Here is a 19,137-nt window from a genome sequence, read left to right on the forward strand (position 1 = left end):
TCGCTTAACGAGCGCACCGTTTAATGATGAATACGCATAGCTATATGGTTTTTGCGATCGCTAATGCAATCACATTGCGATGTTTAAATAGGGAAAACAGATGATCGGTAAGCGTTTCGCTTACCGATCTTCACATTGCGATGGTTTTTAAACAGCTGATCGGCGGTTCCAAAATGGCCGCTGCATCCGCAAAATGGCCGCCCGCAGCGTTTTCGCGCCCTGCCCTCGCTTACCGGGCAGCGAAAATGGCGGCCGGATCGAGGATTCCCCGCATAGCGGTGAGTTTTCGCCCCAATAGGAATGCAATAAACCCATTTTAATGTGTTCTTATGGAGTTTCCCCCCGCATAGCGACGAATCCGGATAGCGACGTTAATCCTGGAACAGATTAACGTCGCTATGTGGGCCACCACCGTATTGTTGTTACTGCTGTTGTTAGTCACCATCATCTTAGAACTGCAGAGCTGAAAGGGACCCTCTGAATCACTGAGTTCAGCCCTTGACAAAGGGGGAATCGAACTCCCAACCTCTAGCTCTGCAGGCAGAGACTTAAGCCCCTGAGCTATAAAGCTCCTAGTTCATATTAGAGGCATCCGCTGGATCTAACCTACCAGCCAAAAGCCAAACAAAAGGCCATGTGAGAAACTGTATCTTTGTGTCCAGGAAGAAGAAGGAACGCAATTTTACTTGTTTCATGTAACAAATTATCTGACAACAAGAGATGAAGGGATTTACTTTTTTGGATTTAGAAGAGATGGCACAGGAACCTCCAAAATAAACACATCAGTAAAAATGATGATATCTGGCACTAACAGATCCAACTACGACCGGCCTGAGCAAAAAATGTGGCCCTCCAGATGTTGGCTTACAATTCCCATTAGCCCCAGCACAGCCAATGCTGAGGGATGCTGGGAGATGGGAGTTTTTCCTCTCCCCATCTGGCACCCCAGAAATAAGAAGACTAGGTAATGGGTGATGTAAAAGATTTCCGTCTGATACACCAAAATGCTTCTGCCGGTCAGGACACCTCTCTCAGAATACCTACTTTGGGGGGTTCTGTTCGCCTGTTGGAAGATAAAATTGAGATTTTAGAAACGAAACGCCCAAGTACAGGACTTGCCTGGATAAGGCAGCTGAAAGAGGGTTTCGTGTCACAGACTAAGAGGGTGTGAAGAAAGGGGGGAGGAGATCGGAGAGAATGAACTTGGGATATCCAGATTCTAGTCTCGCCAAGGATGATCTGCCTTATAGGGCTGCTGTGAGGAAGGAAGGAAGGAAGGAAGGAAGGAAGGAAGGAAGGAAGGAAGGAAGGAAGGAAGGAAGGAAGGAAGGAAGGAAGGAAGGAAGGAAGGAAGGAAGGAAGGAAGGAGCTGATGATGGATAGAAGGAAGGAGCTGATGATGGATAGAAGGAAGGAAGGAAGGAAGGAAGGAAGGAAGGAAGGAAGGAAGGAAGGAAGGAAGGAAGGAAGGAAGGAAGGAAGGAAGGAAGGAAGGAAGGAAGGAAGGAAGGAAGGAAGGAGCGGATGATGGATAGAAGGAAGGAGCTGATGATGGATAGAAGGAAGGAAGGAAGGAAGGAAGGAAGGAAGGAAGGAAGGAAGGAAGGAAGGAAGGAAGGAAGGAAGGAAGGAAGGAAGGAAGGAAGGAAGGAAGGAAGGAAGGAAGGAAGGAAGGAAGGAAGGAAGGAAGGAAGGAAGGAAGGAAGGAAGGAAGGAAGGAAGGAAGGAAGGAAGGAAGGAAGGAAGGAGCTGATGATGGATAGAAGGAAGGAGCTGATGATGGATAGAAGGAAGGAAGGAAGGAAGGAAGGAAGGAAGTAGAAGGAAGGAAGGAAGGAAGGAAGGAAGGAAGGAAGGAAGGAAGGAAGGAAGGAAGGAAGGAAGGAAGGAAGGAAGGAAGGAAGGAAGGAAGGAAGGAAGGAGCTGATGATGGATAGAAGGAAGGAGCTGATGATGGATAGAAGGAAGGAAGGAAGGAAGGAAGGAAGGAAGGAAGGAAGGAAGGAAGGAAGGAAGGAAGGAAGGAAGGAAGGAAGGAAGGAAGGAAGGAAGGAAGGAAGGAAGGAAGGAAGGAAGGAAGGAGCTGATGATGGATAGAAGGAAGGAGCTGATGATGGATAGAAGGAAGGAAGGAAGGAAGGAAGGAAGGAAGGAAGGAAGGAAGGAAGGAAGGAAGGAAGGAAGGAAGGAAGGAAGGAAGGAAGGAAGGAAGGAGCTGATGATGGATAGAAGGAAGGAGCTGATGATGGATAGAAGGAAGGAAGGAAGGAAGGAAGGAAGGAAGGAAGGAAGGAAGGAAGGAAGGAAGGAAGGAAGGAAGGAAGGAAGGAAGGAAGGAAGGAAGGAAGGAAGGAGCTGATGATGGATAGAAGGAAGGAGCTGATGATGGATAGAAGGAAGGAAGGAAGGAAGGAAGGAAGGAAGGAAGGAAGGAAGGAAGGAAGGAAGGAAGGAAGGAAGGAAGGAAGGAAGGAAGGAAGGAAGGAAGGAAGGAAGGAAGGAAGGAAGGAAGGAAGGAAGGAAGGAGCTGATGATGGATAGAAGGAAGGAGCTGATGATGGATAGAAGGAAGGAAGGAAGGAAGGAAGGAAGGAAGGAAGGAAGGAAGGAAGGAAGGAAGGAAGGAAGGAAGGAAGGAAGGAAGGAGGGAAGGAGGGAGGGAAGGAGGGAGGGAGGGAAGGAAGGAAGGAAGGAAGGAAGGAAGGAAGGAAGGAAGGAAGGAAGGAAGGAAGGAAGGAAGGAAGGAAGGAAGGAAGGAAGGAAGGAAGGAAGGAGCTGATGATGGATAGAAGGAAGGAGCTGATGATGGATAGAAGGAAGGAAGGAAGGAAGGAAGGAAGGAAGGAAGGAAGGAAGGAAGGAAGGAAGGAAGGAAGGAAGGAAGGAAGGAAGGAAGGAAGGAAGGAAGGAAGGAGCTGATGATGGCTAGAAGGAAGGAAGGAAAACATCTCAAATATGATGTGTCTAACATTGCCCTTGACCCCACATGGAAAGATCAGTGGCACACAATCCCTTTTGCTATACGGGGACCATCCACGGGGAGAAGAATATTGTGTTCATAAATATTTGAAACACATATTCTTGCTTTTCCGTTTTACTTCCAAAGTTCCCAAGGCAATGTACAGAACATCACCGCAAGAAAACAATCAAAACCCACAACGGTGAAAAACAAGCCAGAAACAGAGCCGACAAAAGACACCTTCGGAGACTAAATATAAACCGACTTCTGCGGAAACAACCAGGGCAGGAACTGCATGTTTCTGATGATTCGCAGTTAAGTGTTTTTTTTTTTTAACCAGGGATCATCACACGTCCTGCTTCAGATCCTTCAAGCAGGACATGGGGCTGCCCCCCCCCGCCCTCCGATTGGCCACCGTGAAGAGGGTTCCTGCCACGACGGGCAGGGTGAGGTTGGGGGAGCCTTCCCCGCCTGCAACTTTCCCAGTGAAAAAAACCACAAACACTGCCAGCCAACCAGTCTCACAGTGGCTAAGAAGCTTTCCCAGCCTGGTCAAAGCAATGACCCTTTTCTTGCTTGAGCGTATTGGAGTGGGGGCAAGGAGGGAATCCAGATTCAAACAAAATGTCAATGCCAAGATGGTAAAACCTCCGTGGAACAATCCCACTTCAGGCTGAGAGTATAAAAGGAGGCTCACATGACTGCAGAACAAAACCCTGCATATAGAAAGCTAGTGTGTCAGGGATATGCTTCTCCTGAACATGATAATCTGTAGATCAATTTCGAAGCAGAAGAACATGTGAAGCTGCCCTACACTGGGTCAAAATATGGGTCCTTCTAGACCAGTACAGTGGTGCCTCGCTAGACGAAGATAATCCGTTCCACTGAAATCACAGTTTAGCGAAATCATCGTCTAGCGAAAAGCATTTTCCCACTGGAATGCATCGAAACCTGTTTAATGGGTTCCAATGGGGAAGAATCGTTGTTGTCTAGCGAAGATCGGCCATAGGAAAGCTGCTTTGCGAACCGCCGGTCAGCTGTTTAAATAGCTTCCTTGCGAAGTTTAGGTCCCGAAAACACCCGTTTTGCGAGCACGGAGGGAGCTGTCAAAATCGTCGTCTAGCGAAAATCGGTTTGCGAAACAGGGACCAAACATTGTCCAGCGAAATTCCCCCATAGGAATCACTGTTTTGTGAACTGCTAGAGCGATTGCAAAAAGTCAATGTCTAGCGAAAAAACTGTCATGCGAGATAACTGTCTAGCGAGGAACCACTGTACTGCCAACTTTGCTCTGCAGCAGCTTTCCGGGATTTTATGGAGGAGGGTTGCCAAAAGTCAGGAAAAAAATTGACTTGATGGAACAGAATTATTAATTGTTGTTGTTGTTGTTGTTGTTGTTGTTGTTGTTGTTGTTGTTGTTGTTGTTGTTGTTCTCAAGCCCTACTTGGAGTTGATAATGTACTACAGAGAGAATATTGCCCTGCTAGGACAAGCCTGTCCATGGCATGCTAGCTTTCTATTTGCAAGGCTGTGTTTTGGGGTTTGGGGTGTGAAAGAGCAGAGTCGTGCGAAACCTCTCTCCCACGGAAACCTCTAGCAGCCCTGTTCAGATGCCAGTTTACATTGCAAGGTAAACCCCATCTAGAGATCAGACTTTCCCCATCCTAGTGCCTTTTTTTATCTCTAAATAAAGGATTTACCCATTGCAACAGGAGGCAGGGAACAAAGCACTCAAGCTCTGTTCACTAGAAAAGAAAGCCAAAAAGGTAAAGGAGGGAATGTGCTGACTTACAGAAAGAGAAAAGATAGAGGGCTCTTGGGAGCTAATCTGAGCCCCTTTAGCAGAGAAGGAAGAAAAGTGGGTTTAGAAAAGAAGTGCTTCTCATTGTCTAGTTTTGCAGCCGAAAAAGCTATTCAGTTCATCCCCGTCGGAACAAAGAGGAAAAAATAGGAAGGGTCACCCGGCCACAGTCCGGACATTAGTTAGAGGTGGCTGACGGCCCTCGGTAGGGTTGCCTATGGCGGGCCGTGGGGGGGGGGTGCCCCGTCCCGTTCCCAAGGAGGGTGGAAAGGAAAGGGTTACGAGGCCCTGAGAAAGAGGAGGCTGATTAAACAGTAACAGGTGCTGATGACCCAGGGAACAGCTGTGCCCTGCCGTGAAAAAGGAGCCAGTGAAGACCAAGGAAGCAAAACAGGGAAGGGAAGAGAAAGCGAGGGGCCCAGGGGTGGGGTGGAGGGAGGAAAGCCACCAAGAAGATCACACGCCGCAGGGCTTCCTGCAAGAAGAACGAGGTCAGACCTAAAATTCGGGAGGCATGTTGGATGTCTCTCCTGCGCCCCTCTGCCATTTTGTCTCGCCCACCTGGCCATCCGGAAGCCAGCCCGAAACATTGCATCCTAAAGCTGTGATCTGCTACTTCTTTTCAAAAAATGTCCATAAAAGGAAAGTTTCTAGACCTCATGATTGGGTGGGACATCTTGCAATGCCTGAGGGGGAAATACCAGAAGCCTATTCAAAGGACAGGAGATCCATCCTCTGGATGGCTGGGCAGAAACACCTTTGAAGGGCCAATGATAAGTTAGCCTTGCAGTAGTATAGTCACACTGTGTACAAACACACAAATATATGCAGGGAGAAACGGAGCTTCTTCGTTAGAGCCATTTACCTATCCCTTGCACATGCAGTTAGATGCAAAAATACTGCATCGGACTCATGGCAAGGATCAAAACCCGCTTAGGAGACCAAGCACGACATGTCCCTTAATGCCATAACCGTTTTCAGTCTCTATGTGGAAATGCACTAGGATTTCCATGTTCATTTATTAATTTCCATTTCCTTAAACAGTTTCTGATCCCGTTTTTGAAGCCACCACATCCAGGGAAACGAACTGTAATTTTTAAAAAATGTTTTATTAGCACTTCTACACAATCCATTCATTCATCCTCTCCCCCCCACCCATAAAAAAGTATTTATAAGAAGCCTTGTTTCGGCTAAAATATTAGAAGGAAAAGCGCAGCCGAAAACCATGGATTGGTTTGCCAAAACAACACAGCCTGGCAGGGAAAACACTCGGCAGAAGTGTTTGCAGGATGGAGAGGCAAAAGGGGGACCAAGCAGACCCCTTGAGGAAGGGAGTTTCACAATACTCTCTGCAGAACATGGGAAATTCCCTTTTTTTTAAGATTCACTTTTTTCTTCTCTTCGGTTCCCTCTCTTTCTCCCTTTGATACGTAAGCTAATTTTTCCATACTTGGTTGGCAAAGTAGCCGTTACCAAGACAGAAACTTGGAAAAGTTACCCTTTTAAATGACAATTCTCAGAATCCAGCCAGCGTGGGCTTGGCAGAATCCATGCAAAGAACATCAGGCCCCAAATCCAACCTTCCGATCCTTCAGAGCTTCTTCCAAACCTCGAAGAATATCATATTTACAAGTATTCTGGTGATCGTCAAGGGCCCTTTGTTCCTTCTCATTATTGCCTTTCAGGTTTTAGCTGGTTCATAATAAGCCCTGCTCTACCACCACAACAACACACACAGAGAATGCCAGGTGGTTTTTTTTTGGGGGGGGGGGGAGCTGATTTCAAGGCACAGCTTGCTCAAGAAGAGTACATGAAAGAGCGTTAAGCGTGCAACAAATGGCACCGGGCCCACGAGGTGCTTTTCGGGTCAAGCTAAACGCGGGAGTGCAAAGGATCAAAGCGGTTCCACCTGCAAAGAATAGAAAGAAATTCAGCCAGGTTGCCTTCTTTCACTTCGGTGGCTGAGTTCTTGTTCTCAAAAAGAAGGGCTGTCCGAACGAGGGTGTGGTCGGTGAACAAAGACCGGGGGCACAAAATCCTGGCAGCCACATTAGCAATATCCTGCTTTGGCCTGGGTGACTTTTTTTCCTCTCTCTCTCCTTAAAAAGGAGGTAAAAAGAAGGGAGGTTGTGTTTCTTTTCGGTAGGGAAATCCGGTAAGGCAGGGCTCCGCTCCCCCAAATCACAGTCTCCTCCTGAAGGTAAAGGCATGACACCAAGTCAGGTGGATGCTGGTTTACTTTAGTTTTAACAGTGCAAAGGAGATTGGGGGGGGATAAGAAATACTTTGATTTGTATGTTAAGTTGAGATTTTGTGAAAGTCACAGGTGGGGGAAACGCAGAATCCGGCGCCCTGAGAACGGCAGCTCTTAAAATCCTGATCTCTTTGATTTTAGGAAAATTAAGATCCTAGTCCTTATGGTTTTGAAGGGATGGTGAAAAAAAAACTTGATGAGCAAGATCTCCTGCGGTTAAAGCTGGGTGAGGCTTTAATCAGTGGGGCTGAATTCATACATCTTTGGGGGGGGGGACCAGTCTTATGGATTTCCCCTATGAGTGGCAGCCAAATTAAGCTATGGTGGTATTTTCGTTCCTACCATGTTAGCTCGGGTCATCGCCATCCCTCAATGCAGCCCTGAAGACTTTTTTTCCCCTTTTCTCAAACTGAAATCGAAACTTTGGGCTAAATATGCATGGGTAAGGGTGAAAGTTTCAATGTTTTGCAAACCTTTGGCCGTTTCCCCATCACTGTTTGTGTCTACAATTCTGGAGAATGGTAAAAATAAAACTCCGATGAAAAGCAAGCAAGCAAATATAAGTCCCACCATGTATATGGGCCACCTGTATTCAGCCTGCAGGCTTGCAGCATTTCGCTAGTCCTGGCAGGGAAATTTAAACCATGCACAGGGGCCCAGCGACAACCACAACAGACTCCTCCACTGTCCCCATCCTGTGGGGCATGCTTAGGAATGTTTCAAGCTACACTTAGTGGTGCTCGAGTCTGAAGACCCAGCTTTGAGATCTTACACCCCTCTGATCACTCTCTCCAAAGACCTAAATCCCACCATGATGGAAACCTTTCCCCTCTCCAAGAAGGCCATTTATATATTTACAAGACTGTTCTTATTACATTAAACGCATTGATAGTAGGTGGAATGGGGAAAGAGAAGGAGGAGAAAAACCGAGCCTTCTGTCCCACAGGATGCCCGGCTGGCCCCATCTTTGCTGTCCCTCCACAACCGAGCAAAGACCTTTCTCTTCCCTCCATAACCCACTGCTTGACTGGTGTTTTTTTTTTTAATAGACTCTTGTGCCTGACTGCTTTGAATGTGGTTTTTTGGTGTTGCTTTTAGCTTTAAATACAGCGGTGCCTCGCAAGAGAAATACCTCACAGGACAAAAAAAACTCACAAATGGTATGGGGTTGATGACTCGCAAGACAAATGTTCCTATGGCCGTGCTTCGCAAGGCAAATGTTTTCTGTTTTTTTTTTGTTCCTGTCTCATGTTTGCTGATTTTTTTAAAAAAATTTCTATGATGTTTAAAAAGTTAAAGTTTTTTTATTGAAATTTTTAAAACCATCTGCAAAATATGTATGGCTTTAAAGAGCACTTAATAAACCCTTTGTAAACCAAATTTGACTTTGACCTGACTTTTTTTTTGCCCATAGGAACACTTTAATTAGATTTCAATGCATTCCTACAGGAAAACGCGTATCGCAGGATCAATTTTTCGCAAGACAACATTAACCGTGGGAACGAATTAAATTCGTCTTGTGAGGCACCACTGCATTGTCTTTTAAGGATGTAAGCTGCCTTGGGTCCCTCTTCAGGAGAAAGGTGGGGTAAAAATATTTTAGATAGATAGATAGATAGATAGATAGATAGATAGATAGATAGATAGATAGATAGATAGATAGATAGATAGATAGATAGATAGATAGATAGATAGATAGATAGATAGACAGACAGACAGACAGACAGACAGACAGACAGACAGACAGACAGACAGACAGACAGACAGATAGATAGATAGACAGACAGACAGACAGACAGACAGACAGACAGACAGACAGACAGACAGACAGACAGACAGACAGACAGTCAGTAGATAGATAGGTGGGTAGGAAGGTAGGTAGGTAGGTAGGTAGGGAGGGAGGGAGGGAGGGAGGGAGGGAGGGAGAGAGATACTACCACATCAAAATGTCACTTGATGGCTAACCAGTGGTAGGTATGTCAATAAATGACATGTCATACATGGAGGTCATCATCATCATCACTACCACCACCATCATCTTAGAACTACAGAGCTGGAAAGGACCCTATGGATCAGGGATTCCAGCCCTTTTTGAGGAGGCCCAGTAAGGGAACTGAACCTCCAAACGCTGGATGCCTAGCCAGATGCCTCAACCACTGAGCTATCCAACAGCTCATGAGTAGAAACACAAACCCCATGCCCTTGCCCTGACTCTGAGAACTATCGCCTTAGACAACCGAGGGAAATCTGCACAAGCACACCCGGTTCTGGAGCACACAGCTGCCCTGCAGCACACGTGCAAAAAAAAGGGGCGCGAGGGCACACCCGGGGAATGCGGTCCGCAAGCCAAAAAGGCAGGTTCTCGGCATGTCCGGCACATTCCAAAGGGTGGGAGCCAAGCTTGGTATCCCACGAAGCCTCTTTGCGCTGGAGTGTCACATTCGGAGCCAACGGCGAGGCCCACTCGCTCCTCTCCTCAGCCGTGAGAAACTTTAGGAACCCAATGCCCAGCTATGAATAGCACCAGCCTTTGGCCGCCTAGGGAGAGTGGGCCCCAAATCCCTGGAGGAGCTAAAAAAAGCGCCCAGATCCTGAAATAACTGGAGGCCGGCGCTGGAGCAAGGATTTTTCCGAGCTCTTTTCCCCCCCTGATTCTGCACACACAGACATACACACCCATCTAAGGATGGAAGAAGAAAGTGGTGATGGTGGTGCTGGACATATTGTTCGCAGTTTATCTCCTGGACTGGGATGAGAGCAAAGCAAGGCCTCAGCATCCCAGGCTTGCCTGCCCGGGCACTCTCAGACACGCTTAACGAAGCCCGCTCATTGGCACGAGGGCATCCTGGGGCATGCCTGTGGTGGCAGAGCAAAAAGAAGACGGGACTTTTAGAAACTTTGGAGGAAAAGCCGAGCGGAGAAAGGAAGAAACTGAGAGAGACGAGAAGGAGATCCAGAGAGAGAGAGAGACTCTGAGCGAAGACTTCGGAAGTGCTTGTTCAACGCTTTGAGAAAAGAAAGGCATTCATGTGGGTTCTCCTCATTCAAATGCTTCCAGGCTCCGGCATCCTTCTTTGTCCAAAAATGGGTATGCCCAAGCATGGCAGGCTGTGACAACTCAGCAGGAAGATTAAAAAAAGGACCCTCTGGCCATGCACAGATGCTTACTCCTGCCTGGGGCAGCAGAGCGAGTGCATAATAAAACGTTAAAAGGGTCTGGATCCATAGCCAGGCCTCCAGAGGTCCCTCGGAGAGTGTGGTCAATGAGGAGGGTCTATATAAAGTCAAGTCACCCTGGGAGCCAAAAAACCTGGATTCGAACCCGAACCCCGTTCTTACGGGGCTCCTGAAGGAATCCATGTCCGAACGACGCCACGGCCGCATGTCATAGACGGGGGAGGGAAAAAAATCATTAATTTCTGCTCCACGATTTGAAGAGGTTACATGCTTCGCTGGAGAAACACAATGCGGCAAAAGGAGGTGGACCGGGAAAGGAGTCACGCCGAGCGAGAGAAATGGAGACGGAAGAAGAAAGAGGAGATTGGGGTGGAGGGGGAAAGGGGGGGGAGATGAGCCAAAGTGCGTGGCCGACAAGCCTCCCCTCAGGGAGGAGAAGAGGCAGGCGCAGGTGTCGAGCCATGAAAGGTGTTCTTGTGAGACGGGAACAGGCCTCGGCACACCTGAAACCGCAGCCTTCCCACATCAAGGGCCTTTTTTGAGGAGTCGGTGAAAATAGGTGGAGGGGGGGGACAATGCTGAGGAGAGACAGCTTGCAAGGGGAATGTGGGAGAGGGAGTTGGATCCTGCTGTAAGGCCCTAAAGAAGGAACCAGATGCGTCACCCTTGTAAATGAAGGCTCTCCCCCCCCTCCACCCTCCGCCCTGATGCTGAGGGGCCCCCTTGAAGCAGCCAGACCGGTTGTCTGCCTGTGTCGGCTCAGGGATGAAATGTTATCAGGGAAGCTGGCTGGCGGCACTTGAGGGGGTGGGGCGCGCACGTAAGGCCCCAAAACGGGTAGGGACCGCATGGCGGTTATTCACAGCACGGCCCTTGAACCTGCGATCGAGTGATGCAGACCCCCCCACACACACACACTCCAAGACAGAGTCCCCGGCCATGGATCTGAAAGGCGAAAGGTAGTCCCCGTGTCCAGAGGTCCGTGTCAAAGCGCCTCAGCCGCCACAGTGGCCGCACATAGGCGCTCCTCTGACGGGGCGCTTCGAGCACGGAGAAGTGGCCGGGGGAACCGCCATGCGTGAACCTCTCTCGCCTCCCAGAATGGCTGCCACCAGGCAGAGATGATGGCCAGCAGCCTTCGCGCCCTTTGTTGGCACGAGCGCGGCCCGCAGCGCGTTGGGCAGACTTCCGTCGCCAGCTTCATTCACGATCCCCTCAGGCCATGCAATTTGGAGGCGTCTCTCAAGCCCTATCTCTCCCTTGGTGAAATGATCCTAAGTGCTACTCTTTCCCCAAAGCGAAATCAGCACACATTTTATTTTTTTCCTGGGAACGATTTGATAAGTTTGGTCTCTTATTCCCTCATCTGTCCTCCTCAGAATGAAACAGATCATTAGAGATCCATCTGAGGCGCCAGAGCTGTAACAGCCAATGTGGTCATTACCACTTTACAACTTTATTGGTGAAATTTAGGTTGCACGAGGTTGGCGTGCACACTGAGACGGAGGAACAGGAATGAATGCACGCGCACCATATTTATTATTGAATTTATTTAAAATATTTTTACCCCGACTTTTCTCCTTAAAAAGGACCCAAGCCACCTTACATTGCTAAAAGACAATATTTAAAGCTAAAGACATTAAGTATACAAATACTAAGCAGAGTCAAACAAAGACGTTGCTAAAACACAATAAACAGAAACAACACCAAAAATGGATTCAATGTAGTAAAGGCACAACAATCCATTAAAAAAACCCTCTCAGACAGCCAGTCACTGAGGGAAGGCCTATTTGAACAGAAAGGTCTTTGCCTGCTTGCAGAAGGACAGCCAAGATGGGGCCAAGCTGGCCTGCAGTGGGAGGGAGTTCCAAAGGCTGGGAGCAGCCACTGAGAAGGCCCTTCCCTGTGTCCCCATCAAATGGGAAAAATTTCATTCTTGTTAAGGTTTTGCTATGCACACTTATATAGAAGCAAATTCCACTGAAAACAATGGGAGCTATTTCCATGTAAGCAAGCTTAGGATTGAGCTAGTAAAGTTTTATTCCTCTTTTTTTTTTTAATAGCTGGAGGTGAGGGAGAGACCGAACAGTAGGCAAAATTAGCAGAGGTGTTAAGTTGTTGCAGCTTTTCCCCCTCCAACGACAAGAAGATGACAAAATTAAGAAGATAACAGAGTAGCTATCAAGGAAGAAGAGAGTCTTGAAGACTCCTCATTTTGCTTTTTTTGTTGTTGTTGCTTTTTTAAAACTTTTGGTTCTTTTCCATTATGTGTAAGGACTTGATACTTCCTTTTTTTTAGGTACAAGAATTTTCACAATAATGTAAACTTCACCGTATGTAGAGAGCCATTTTTGACAAGCTGATTTTCCACAAAGAAAGACGGTTTGTTAAAGGACTCCCAATTGCCCTAAAAACACAGCCACACACCGCAGCGAAGCAATTGCAGAATTTAGAAATAAAGCCAAAGGAATTTCTGTGGGCCCCCCACAGTGAAGATATATATCTCTTCACATGCTTAGTTTTGCCCTTTTTATATCAAGGTCTTAAGCTTCCCATTTTTTCCTTTGTGGCTACTTGACTAAACTTAAGGCAAGGCGTTCTGTTCTGTTCATTTAAAATCCCTACTAAGAAAACCATCCCTAGTTCTGAACCCATAATTATTAACGAGGACTGGAATCGCCCCTTCTGCCTTACGCAGACCCTGGATGGATCATGGAAAAGGAGTATCTGTTTACCACCTCCTTTAACCATCCAAGCTGAAGGAAGAACTGCCATCATTCACTAAGCAGTAATTCATCCTGGCAGGCCTAGGACCAAATGGAGAGCTGGCCATCTGTAGTGTTTCCCACATGGTAGGGGTGATTTTTTTTTAACAACACCTCTGCCCCCCCACCCATTGGCAACTGGGAGAAGCTAGATACACAAAAGAAGGATAAATTAATTTTAAAAATGCAGTACATCTTTCTGCTGTTTCCCTACAACAATGAAGTCACTAGTTCAGGTGCATGGCAATCACCATCATCATCCATAGAATACAAAAAGATGGTTAAATGGCATTAAGAGTAACTAATCCATTTTAAGCAAACTTGAGGATCAGCCCTCATGCTGCGAATCTTCCAGAGAGATAATCCTTCGCCCTTTGTATATATTTGATTTAAAGATTTCTAAAGATATACCTTGGGGTTTTTTGACAACACCTCTAAAGTGGGCTTCCACTGGGTGAACTTTTTTCAAAATGCATGACTGTTGTCAAGAAGAATACAAAAAAAGGCAGCATTATAACCACGGGACAGTTATCAGAATTAATCTAAAGATTCAATTGATGTCCTTGTCTTGGGCATCTTGTGATACAGGTGGATTGTAAAGACAGAGAAAGACGAGCCATGCCAAACTCATTTGGGCCCCATCTGTAAGAAGGGAACTGAAGCCAGAGAAAGTACCTGGCGGGCACCCAACCTCTCTATTAGAAGTGAATCAGCATCTGGCACCCTTAGGGAAGGATCAGGCCCAACCACGAACACCTGCCCTGGTTCTCCTTTTAAGAACCATTCCCGCCTGCTGCTTCGAACTAGCCAAAACAATGACAGCTAGGTGCTGTTTCCCACAATGCAACGGGAGCACGCAACGAAATGTAAACAGAGGCAAGACCAGGTTGGCCGACACTCACCGAAGCCCTGCTGCTCAATGCCAGGTGTATATTTGCCAGGACCATTGAGGGATGAGTGTCCACCTACGGGCATTTTGATCAGATGCCCCACCTCTACCCCTATGGAGCTGTCCCTCTGCAGAAACCTGTCTCTCTCCCATCACCTGAAGGAGGTTGGCGGACAAGAAGATCCATAAAAATGGTTTCCTCCCTGGCTGGCACAACCTCTTTTGTGCAGCCAGCCATTGCCTCCCTGCGGGACCATGCAAGTCATCTTTTGGAGCCGTCAGCTTCTCCTTTGCTTAAGAGGGGCAGAAGGCTCAGCTCTCGCAAGGAGGCTGGGAAAAGCTAACGCAGGGGACCTGGAATGCAAGAATCTGGGGCTGAGCAAACAACCAGCTGGGACATGTTTGAGTAAGACCATCCTTCCCAGTCCTTCAAGCCAGAGGGGGCTGGGTGACTTAAAGAGTTATTTGCTCGTCCTTCTCCTCCTGCGTTCTTCAAGGATCCTCAGCTTCATTCCAAGCAAAGCCTACACCCTTCCCTCCCACACCTACCACACCACCACTCTGGCATTCAAACCCGTAGACCTCCCTACACACCAATTATATAAACACTCTCCTCTTTCGTGCCACTTTCTGGAGATTGCAAAATCAGAAGCCGGAGCCATGCCCCATTGCATCCTGGAGCTCTAAGAGGGACAAATTAAAAACGAATAGCAATTTTAAAAACTAAATGACACAAAAAACCTAAAAAGCAAAAAACCAAGTTGTTTTGGAATTCTCTGCTCTCATAAACAAGAAAAATGAACTCCGGTGGCATTGTAGAACTGGTAGTGGGAGTTCTATAATCACCATTTGGTTGATCCTAAGAGAGAATCAGTTCTCTGCTGAGCACTGGAAACCAGCCTGCATCTCTTGGTTGTTTTATAAAGATGAGTACTGGGGCTCAGCCTTTCACAAAAGCCCCTGAGCTTACTGCCTAAATGGGCAAAAGACAGCTTGCATTGCCTGAGAAGCTTCACACACATCAGGCGCCTCCATCCCCCGGCTTGGCGTTCCAAGCAGGTGAAGTGGGAATTGTGGACTACATACAGGCTGTTCTCCAAAAAGTGGAAGCCTCAAAAACGCAGAGGTACCGTGGGACACGAAGAATAGCTTGGATCCACTGGGTGATCAGCCAAAAAAAATAAAAATAAAAAATTCCCACCATCCATCAATAAAGACCAAGAACATTTTAAAAAGTCATCAAATGCAGAAAGCTAGAAATACTTCAGCCCTGGCATAAGAAATGAAAAATATCAAGCTGCTAAGTCAAGGTTTAAATGAATGAAAAAGGAAATGCAGGAAGAATTCACTGGTGAAGAATCTTATGGGCTGGTGTGGATGCAACACAACATCCTTGTTAAGGCTGCCATCTCCGAAGTCAGAAGGGATCGGAGGATGTTCAACCTCCAGTATGAAAGGAATCAGAAGATGTGGTGGGCAGGAAAGTTCATAAGGACTGACTGGGCGCCCTTTAAAACTCTTTAGGATCCAGGTGGTTAAAACACAGCAACGAAAGGCTGTGGTTTTAAGGGTGAAGTTTTTAACACAGAGTGCAAAGTGGGCAAGATATGTTGCAAGCATTTCCAGACCAGCGCAAGAAACAGAGTTTCCCATTCATTCCAGGTTAGTTGAACTCAAATCAATTAGCCCCATCTTCTGCGTCTGGGGTTCAAACCCTCCCAATCATCTCCCAAGACATAAAGGCGCACTTTGTTAATTAAATTTCTAGCCCGTCATTTCTGATCCCATCACCCTGCCCGTGAGTCACTTGTGAAGCAGTGATGACCAAGAAGGAGCCGGGAAGAGAGGGATGAGGTGGGGAGAGAGAGAGAGAGAGAGAGAGAGAGAGAGAGAGAGAGAGAAAACAGTCTGGTTAGGGGCAGGAAAAAGTGGGTGAGGAAAAAGACCAGAAGGAATTCTGCAACCGAAGGTGCATTTCTTACAAGAGTGTCTCCATATATATCATTAATCTTGACCAATGAAGAGTATTTGGGGAGGGGGGGGGGAGAGAGGAAGAGGTCAGAACGGGAAAGACCTTCCAAAAAGACACTTTGCCCAGACCAACCCCCCCCCCCCAAATTTCGATGAAGACCTCCGGGCAAACCTCTCCCATACACCCAGCCTAGCCACCACCCCGTTCTTTCACCCTTCCCCAGACCTCCTCGGCTTTCTCCTCCCCTACCTTCTCCGCAACCAGATCCCCCCTCTCCCGGCTCCTGCCCCCCAGCCCGCAACCCCACCGATCCCTGCCTCTCCTATGGGGTCCGAGAAAGGACCACGCTCTCCCCCTCCCCACCTTTGCTGGCCCGTTTACAAGAAGGGGCTCGTTGGAGAGAAAGAAAATTGGAGACACAAAAGCAGACATCGCCTTCCCTCCCCCCCCCCAACAGAAAGAAGCCAGAGACAGGCTGCCTTGTTCTTTGGTCTCGAGGGGAGGGGGGGCAAGGGAGTGGATCCCTGGGGCAAATAGTCCCCCCCCCAAAAAAAATCCTTCCTTGCGCAGGAGAAGAAACAGTACAGTGCTGGATTTCCTTGCCAAGAGTTTGCAGGATCGGACTCAGGGGAGGGATCGCAGCCGCGGCTGGGGTTTTTTTTTTGGGGGGGGGGCAGCAGATAAATGCAAGGGAAGTCCGTGGCAAGTTTTAGCCTCCCGGAGCAGGTGGCTTGGGGATCGGCGGCTGGTGGCGCACGGCGATCCCGGGAAAGTTGCGGCGCGCCCGGGACGAGGAGAAGGGGGCTCCCCGAAAGGAGAGTAGGACTGGGGGGGGGAGGAAATGGATCTGGGTCTTACCTGGGCCGGCGATCAGGAGGAGGCACGCCAGGAGGCCCCGCCAAGGGAGCGCCTTCGGGGACCCAACCGAGCCCATGATGCGCGCCGCCACCACTGGCCCCCTCCAGCCAAGCCGCCGCGCCGAGCTCGCCTCCTTCTGGTCCGCCACGCCCCCCCCGGCACGCCCCCCCCGGGCTCGGCCCAATCCCCGGCCGCGCAGGAGCCCCCCCCCGCCCTTTCCAGCCGCCGGGGGGGGGAGGATGGAGGGAGAGGCGGGGAGCTGCCGGGGGCGGGGGGAGATCCCGCACTCGCCCCACCATCGCCGCCCGGGGGGGGACTCAGCCCCCGTCGAGGGTCGCCCCCCCAATCACGACCCCCCCTTTCGATTTCGCCCGCTCGCTCTCTCTGCATTTCTCTTCCAAACTACAACTCCCATCGTGATGGGGGATTTGGGGAATTGCAGTCCAGGAAGCAAAAGAAAAAAAAAAAGGTTCAGGTGCTCTGCCGCCCGGGATATTTTGCTGCCTGAGGCCGAGCAATCCCAGTGATGTCCCTAGACGCTCCCCGGGGCTGTGTGAATGCCCCGGAGCTGCGCAGGAAGTAGAAAAACCCATATCTAGCCAGAAAAATGATTCCCCCCCCCAACAAAGGAGATGATGATTCGTTCTGTGTTCTTTCAGGAGGCTCAAAATAAGTGCCTGGGGGGCCTCTGGCTCGCCCTGGCTAACAATAGGGCCGGCCTTGCCTGTAATCTCTTCCCTGCCAAGCCAAGAAATAATGGACTAGATCTAAAAGGTATGTATTTTGTGACACTGTCAGCTGAAGAGTTGTAAACAATGCACCCGCTCTCCTTCCACCTGTTTGCTTCTTTATTTCTCATGTCTGATGAAGTGGACTTGTCCAGAAAAGTTCACATCAAAAAAATATAAAACTTAGCCTTGAAGGAGCCACCACGTTTTTGACTTCATTTACTTTTTATTTTGTTTTCCCCTATAAAGCTTGCACAGACTGACACACGACACTTATTTTTTTATGTATTTCTTTATTACATTTATATCGATTCCTGCCTTTCTTAGGCAAAGACTCTTGCTGCTTTAAAAGCACATTTAAAAATTATGATATTAAAAATAAGATGTCGAGTGAATAATTATAAGTGCGGTCGTTGTTATGGGACGATTCCTAAATTTTAGTCTTGATCCTTTAATCCGCCCTTGAAGCGCTAGCAATGCAGAGAAATGAGAATAACACTATGGTGATGGTAGGTAATGGCTGGAATCCAGCAGCATAATTTTTTGCTGCATAAGGATTGGTGATGTCATCAATTGATTTTTTTTCAGGATGATGTCAGCAATTGCTTTTCCAAACCCACCTTGAAGGTCCCGGGATTCCTTGGGGATCCTTTTTGTCATGGGGAAATCGTGGAAGACCACAGGAGAGACGTCTGCAATTTCCAAAAATCACTGTCTCCCATCCCAAGAGCTTCAGACTTTTTTTGGGGGGGGGGTGGAATCAGAAATTTAAAATTTCTGGAAAACTGATGTTCTCGGCTTTAGATGGTATAAGTTGTGTTGCTGGATTCTAGCCATTAACCACGTCTCAGCCCTCTATACCTAGAAAACCCTGGAAAGGGTCATTATAAATCAGTTTTGATTTGACACTACACAACAGTTATTTTTTGTTATTGTTTGGAGATGAAGTAACCTTGAAAACACTTCCAGCAGAAACTATCTCAACAATCACTTGCAATTTGCAACTGGGATACATTAGTGTGAGTGTGTGTAATGTACCGAGGCAAGAAAATGTATCTGCTAGTGTTTGGGTGTTTATTTGTTGAGGTGAACCAAGAGGCTAAGAATCCAAAGTTTCATTCAGTAGATTGTCCATAATTTGGTCCCACTGGGTGGCGAGTCTGAAATTCTTAATAAGTTTGCAAAATATAAGAGGTGTCTATTGAAACTCTCCTCAAGCTTCCACCAGCCCCTACTGCTAATCTTCCAAACGTTCAGATTCCAAAGAGTTTCCGGCGAAAGTTTTTGGACTACAATCCCCAGAATCCCCAGATTCAGGTTACAGATCAGGAAACAGAAAAGCCAAGCACAGAAAATGCTGGGGGGGGGGAATTAAGCCTGTTTTTCACTGCCAGCTTGGGAATCAATTAAAGAAAAGGGTCAGTTCAACTTCTGGCAGGGAATTTTGGCCCCACAGCTGAGAAGGCCTTGTCGGAGCACCATCGGTTCACAGAGGCAGGCCTCCAAAGGGAAATTTACACAGATTTATTTCTCCCATCTTGATCATATAATTATTGTAGTTTTTAATTGTTGTTTTTAATTTGTTTGATGTTGTGAGCTGCCCTGAGTAGACTTGTGTCTAGAAGGTAAAGGTTCCCCTTGACAATTTTTGTCCAGTCGTGTCCGACTCTAGGGGGCGGTGCTCATCCCCGTCTCCAAGCCGTAGAGCCAGCGTTTTGTCCGAAGACAATCTTT

General features: G+C 47.8%; 1 protein-coding gene across 3 annotated transcripts in view; it reads right to left on the reverse strand.

The window, feature by feature from the left end:
* Nucleotides 1–16,830, reverse strand: part of BCAM (basal cell adhesion molecule (Lutheran blood group)) — a 53,394-nt gene extending 36,564 nt beyond the window's left edge. For all 3 annotated transcript variants that reach the window (XM_072980319.2, XM_078380082.1, XM_078380081.1), the window contains exon 1: nt 16,676–16,830. In XM_072980319.2, the coding sequence (XP_072836420.2) occupies nt 16,676–16,751 (76 nt within the window). In that variant the 5' untranslated portion in view covers nt 16,752–16,830. The remainder of the gene's footprint in view (nt 1–16,675) is intronic.
* Nucleotides 16,831–19,137: the final 2,307 nt, after the last annotated feature.

Source organism: Pogona vitticeps, chromosome 9 (assembly GCF_051106095.1).
Source record: "Pogona vitticeps strain Pit_001003342236 chromosome 9, PviZW2.1, whole genome shotgun sequence".
NCBI lineage: Eukaryota > Metazoa > Chordata > Lepidosauria > Squamata > Agamidae > Pogona > Pogona vitticeps.